At 47.7% G+C, this 5,337-nt stretch overlaps 1 protein-coding gene across 1 annotated transcript; it reads left to right on the plus strand.

Moving 5' to 3' along the window:
* Nucleotides 1-3,841: 3,841 nt before the first annotated feature.
* LOC123107585 (thaumatin-like protein 1b) lies at nucleotides 3,842-4,916 on the plus strand. The gene has a single exon (XM_044529557.1). It carries the CDS (start codon nucleotides 3,925-3,927, stop codon nucleotides 4,774-4,776), a length of 852 nt encoding a protein of 283 aa, XP_044385492.1. The 5' UTR covers nucleotides 3,842-3,924; the 3' UTR covers nucleotides 4,777-4,916.
* The last annotated feature ends 421 nt before the right edge of the window (nucleotides 4,917-5,337 follow it).

The raw sequence follows: 5,337 nt of genomic DNA on the forward strand, positions 1-5,337 counted from the left end.
TCTTTCCTTTCTCTCCTCCGTGGTCTCACGGTAGTACTTCTTCCACGTGGTGCCGTCTCCAACACCGTGCACATGTCCATACGATGGCCGAGTGTCCACTGGGAGTCGTTTCAATATGTTCAAGGCCCGGTTGAATGGGGTGTCCCACTTGGGCCACGCCAACGCCTCAGACGGCGAGTCGCTTTCGGCCGCAATACTGTGTTGCTCTCTCTGCAAAAGGAACAAGGATCGTTTACAAATAGGGATAATTAGATTTATGCCCCTAGTTGTGTCCCACTCGTCTGTTTTACCCCTAATTCCCAAAAGTCACCAGTTCTGTCCAAGTCACTTTGATCCTCTTATGCTTTTGCCCTTTGACCATTTGACCGTCAGTTTGAAAACTTCATAACTAATTCATACAAAATCAAAAAAATGCAAATGAGATACCAAAATGTTCAGAAAAACATCACCTATATGTCAGTGTCATTTGCATTCATGAAAAAAGTGTTGGAAAGTGCACATCCGAGTTTTAGCTCTTTTGATACCACCATGAATAGTAACTCTAAAAAACTTCAAAAAAATTCAAAAAAATATGGTGGCAAAGAACGACAAGTGTTCTAAGTGCTTGCCAAGTTTCATTAGGGAACGACATTCGTGGAAGTCGTGGCAAAAAAAATCTATTTTGGAGTGCTGATAGTTTTTTTTGCCGCGGCACCCACGAACGTTATTCCCTGATGAAACTTGGCAGACACTTAAAACATTTGTCATTCTTTGCCATGAAATTATTTTTGAATTTTTGGAACTTTTTAAGATTTTACAATTCATGGTGGTAGCATAAGAGCTAAAACTCGGATGGGCACTTTCCAACACTTTTTTCATGGATGCAAATGACACTGACATATAGGTGATGTTTTTCTGAACATTTTGGTATCTTATTTGAATTTTTCTGATTTAGTATGAATTAGTTATGAAGTTTTCAAACTGACGATCAAACGGTCAAAGGGCAAAAGCATAAAGGAGCAAAGTGATTTGGACAGAACCGGTGACTTTTGGGAATTAGGGGTAAAACAGACGAGTGGGACACAACTAGGGGCATAAATATAATTATCCCTTACAAATATGACTAAACGTGCAGTCGAATTGATCAGAAACTAAAATTACCAGCAGTCTCATGAACTCCGTCGTGACCGGGTCCGTCTCGAAAACCTTATTGACTGGGTCCCAATGGTACCGGGCCCTGAGGACGTCATGCTCCCGTGGGACGGTGAACTCTGCGAAGGGGTCTGGGATGCCCAGAATTTTTTGCGTTTCGTGTCCTCCTTGGCCCATATGGACCTCTTCCCAGCGTAATCACGTCTTCCGAGGTGGTGGCACCCTATGTTCCTCTTTTGAAGCCTCTTTGGTTTCGGTTCTATACCGGCTCTGCCAGTCTCGGTGCCGGTCTCGGCGCCGGTCTCAGTCTCAGCGCCGGTCTCGATGTCGGTCTCAGTCTCCGATGTGATAGGTGGGCCCAGCAACAACAACCGTTGATCGGCGGCAAGGTTCGAAAATCCGTCTGCCGCCAGGTAGACGTCGTCGCAATCACCATAACCATGTCCTTCATCATTGCTAGCCATGTTTCCTAGGATTAAATCTAGTCACTTAATTCTAGACCTAATAAATTAAATAATGACATAAAAGGCTTATGTTTTGCAGGAACGTTGATTCCTTCCTAGTGCAGCAAATCCCGGGCACTCGATATGTCCTAGTTTGTAGCATAAGTCATGCCAAAATTCACGGAAAATTTCGGCATGACCTTTGCTAAAAAGTGGACAAATCAAGCACCTAAAATTTGCCGGAAAGGAAATGAATCAACATTCCGGCAAAACATAGGCCACTCGGCTTCATTCCCTAGAAACAACAAAAGGCCACTTGGGCACAATCGAACCACTTCTATGAAAAGATATAACATGACCACTTAAATGAAAAGATATAATCTACAATAAAAGTCTAGGAAGGGATCATCTTTAAAATAAAACTTGCCTAAATTTTTTTCCTTGGAAATAGTGGTCTTTTCAAAAATCAAAAACCTTTGCAAAATGACCTCACTAAACACTTCTCTGCCTAGGACAGAACCCAAATTCTGGTCTAGCTATTCCTCACACACACACACACACATTATTTTCTCTAACCCATCTCTGCCTAGGATAGAACGCAATTAAATTGCAAAGGAACTCCATTTCTCCAACCCTTCTCACCTAATGCTCTAAAATAAATTTTTGCTCTAACCTAGCCAACCTAGTTAAGCTAGCTTGTTAACCCAACGAACCTAATTAACCTAGCCAATTAACCTAGTTAGTTAACCTAGTTTACCTAGATAATTAACCTAATTAAACTAGTTAACCTAGCTAGTTCTCTGTCAAAGCCCTAAATAAATTTTGCACTAACCTAGATAATTAACCTAATTAAACTAGTTAATCTAACTAGTTCTCTGTCAAAGCCCTAACTAAAATTTTGCACTAACCTAGATAATTAACCTAATTAAACTAGTTAACCTAGCTAGCTAGTCCTCTGTCCAATGTTTGTATTATGCATGAGAGAGGGAGGAGGGGTGGGGGCTTACAGAGGATGGCTCCGGTGGTGGCGAGGGAGGCAGTGGTGGCGAGGGAGGCAGGGTGTCTCTGGTGACGGCAAGGGATGCAGTTGTGGCGAGGGAGGCAGGAGCGTCGAGGGTGGCTCCGGTGGCGTTGGGGGCGGCTCCGGTGGCGTTGATGAGGCAGCACGGCTCCGGTAGCGTTGGGGGCGGCTCCGGTGGTATTGATGTCTACTACACAATCTTCTTATAGACGTTGTTGGGCCTTCAAGTGCAGAGGTTTGTATGACAGAAGCAAATTTCCCTCAAGTGGATGACCTAAGATTTATCAATCCGTGGCAGGCGTAGGATGAAGACGTTCTCTCTCAAACAACTCTGCAACCAAATAACAAAGAGTCTCTTGTGTCCCCAACACACTCAATACAATGGTAAATTGTATAGGTGCACTAGTTCGGCGAAGAGATGGTGATACAAGTGCAATATGGATGGTAGATATAGGTTTTTGTAATCTGAAAATATAAAAACAGCAAGTTAACTAATGATAAAAGTGAGCGAAATCGGTATTGTAATGCGTTGAAACAAGGCCTAGGGTTCATACTTTCACTAGTGCAAGTTCTCTCAACAATAATAACATAGTTGGATCATATAACTATCTCTCAACATGCAACAAAGAGTCACTCCAAAAGCAATAATAGCAAAGAACAAACGAAGAGATTATTGTAGGATACGAAACCACCTCAAAGCTATATGATGAACATATGGATGCAACTAGCCCATGCCAAGCGACAAGCGTATGTACGTGAGCCACCAAAAGTATAAATAAATAACACTCGCAAAAGAAGTAAATAAATAAATTCGACAGAGCGAACCAACCTGTGGTTGAATGGTTAGATGGACTATGGTATTTCCAGCCCACCAAGGTTCAAATTCTGGTGCTCGCATTTATTCCTGGATGCATACGGCGACTTCGTAAATTTCAAGATGATATACCGGCTCAGTCTTTCGGAGGTGTTCATAAGGGTAAAGTGTGCGTGTGTGCGTTCATACTGATGAGTGTATGCGCGTGTATGCTTGTGTCTGTGCTGTGTTCAAAAAAATTAATTCCACACAAAAATGCAATCCGGTTTTTCTCCTCCACGCAGGCACCACCTATCACCTATCCCGTCTATCTACCTACCTACCTACTCATGTGGTTCATAGATAGTCTCGTGCGTGCATGACATGTACGCCCCTACTTGCTTCTTGTAGGTCGGCACGCACTACTATAAATTTGGCGAGATAGATGGATGGATCGATCAATCGATCGAGGTGTTTCTCCGTTCATCCTATCTTGGCTGCTTCCTGTGACCGGCCTTCTCGTCTCCAACTGACTGATGATGCCCATGGTCGCCGCCGGCGATAAAGGCAGCCATGGAGCTTCTTCCACCTGCAGCATGTGCAGGCAGCTGACCAAACTCTTTCCTCTCCACCTGGTCATCGTCCTTCTCCTCGGCGTCGCCACCAACGGTCGGCCGGAGGCGGCTGCGGCGAGGTCGTTCATCTTCCACAACGCGTGCGCGCACCCGGTGTGGGTGGGCGCTCTCAACGGCGCCACATCGCCGCGGCTCGCCCGCACCGGCTTCTACCTCGCCTCCGGCGCCACGGACGCCGTCGCCGCCCCGTCCTCCGGCGCCTGGTCCGGCAACTTCTGGGCGCGCACCGGCTGCGCCGTCGACGCCTCCACGGGCCGCCTCGCCTGCGCCACCGCCGACTGTGGCACCAGCGATGTCGCCTGCGCCGGCCGCGGGCCCGCCCCGCCCGTCACGCTCGCTGAGATCACCCTCGCCGCCCCGGGCGGAGGAGGCCAGGACTTCTACGACGTCAGCCTCGTCGACGGCTTCAACCTGCCCCTCTCCATCGCGCCCGACAACAATGGGGACGGCGGTGCCTGCCGCGCCGCGGCGTGCGCGGGCGACGTGAACGCGGTCTGCCCGTCGGACCTGCGCGTGATGTCCGGCTCCGGCGAGGTGGTGGCGTGCAAGAGCGCGTGCAACGCCTACGGCAGCGCGCGCTACTGCTGCACTGGCGACTACGGCACGCCGGCGAAGTGCGGGCCCACGAACTACTCGCGGGTATTCAAGGCCGCCTGCCCGGCCGCCTACAGCTACGCCTACGACGACGCCAGCTCCACCTTCACCTGCGCCGGCGCCGCCAGCTACCACATCACCTTCTGTCCCGTCACCTGATTAATGGCACACCCAATTCGTTCATTAACTATACAGTAAAAATTACTCTATCACACGAAGTTTATTTTCTTCATTGAGAAAAAAGTATACAAAGTAGAAAAAGGAAGTATAAATATGCAATTTTTTCTTCTTTGGTGCAAGAATGCGTACAACGGAGATTTATTTCCTTAGAGCAACACCAATAGCTCCTGTCAAAAACTTTTCATAAAAGTCATTTTGGGATGATCGTATAATTTAGGAGAAATACAACTACATTTCACAGTTCCTGTAAACTTATTTTTCGTAAATCAATTTTAGCCCCTATCTCATAATCTGATCATCGTGGCCCACTTGCCAGTGACCCAACGACAAAAGAACAGCGACAAGCGCGCGTGGTATAGGGGTGCTGCCGACGAATATGTGCTCACCTTCGGCCATATCCCGTCGTGCGGGTGCGGGCGCTCGGACGCCCGCAGCAAACCACGTTGAATAGTGTTGGTGGCAATGTCGGGGTTAAAATCGACGATGCCGAGTGGCGACGGTCGGAGCGTCGTGCCGCAAGGGAGGTAACAGGAGGACGCA

The sequence above is a fragment of the Triticum aestivum genome, chromosome 5A, assembly GCF_018294505.1.
Source record: "Triticum aestivum cultivar Chinese Spring chromosome 5A, IWGSC CS RefSeq v2.1, whole genome shotgun sequence".
In the NCBI taxonomy this organism is placed as follows: Eukaryota; Viridiplantae; Streptophyta; class Magnoliopsida; order Poales; family Poaceae; genus Triticum; species Triticum aestivum.

What these genes read in the sequence shown, in the direction of transcription:
- LOC123107585 (XM_044529557.1), top strand. Translation starts at nt 3,925, where the DNA reads ATGATGCCCATGGTCGCCGCCGGCGATAAAGGCAGCCATGGAGCTTCT.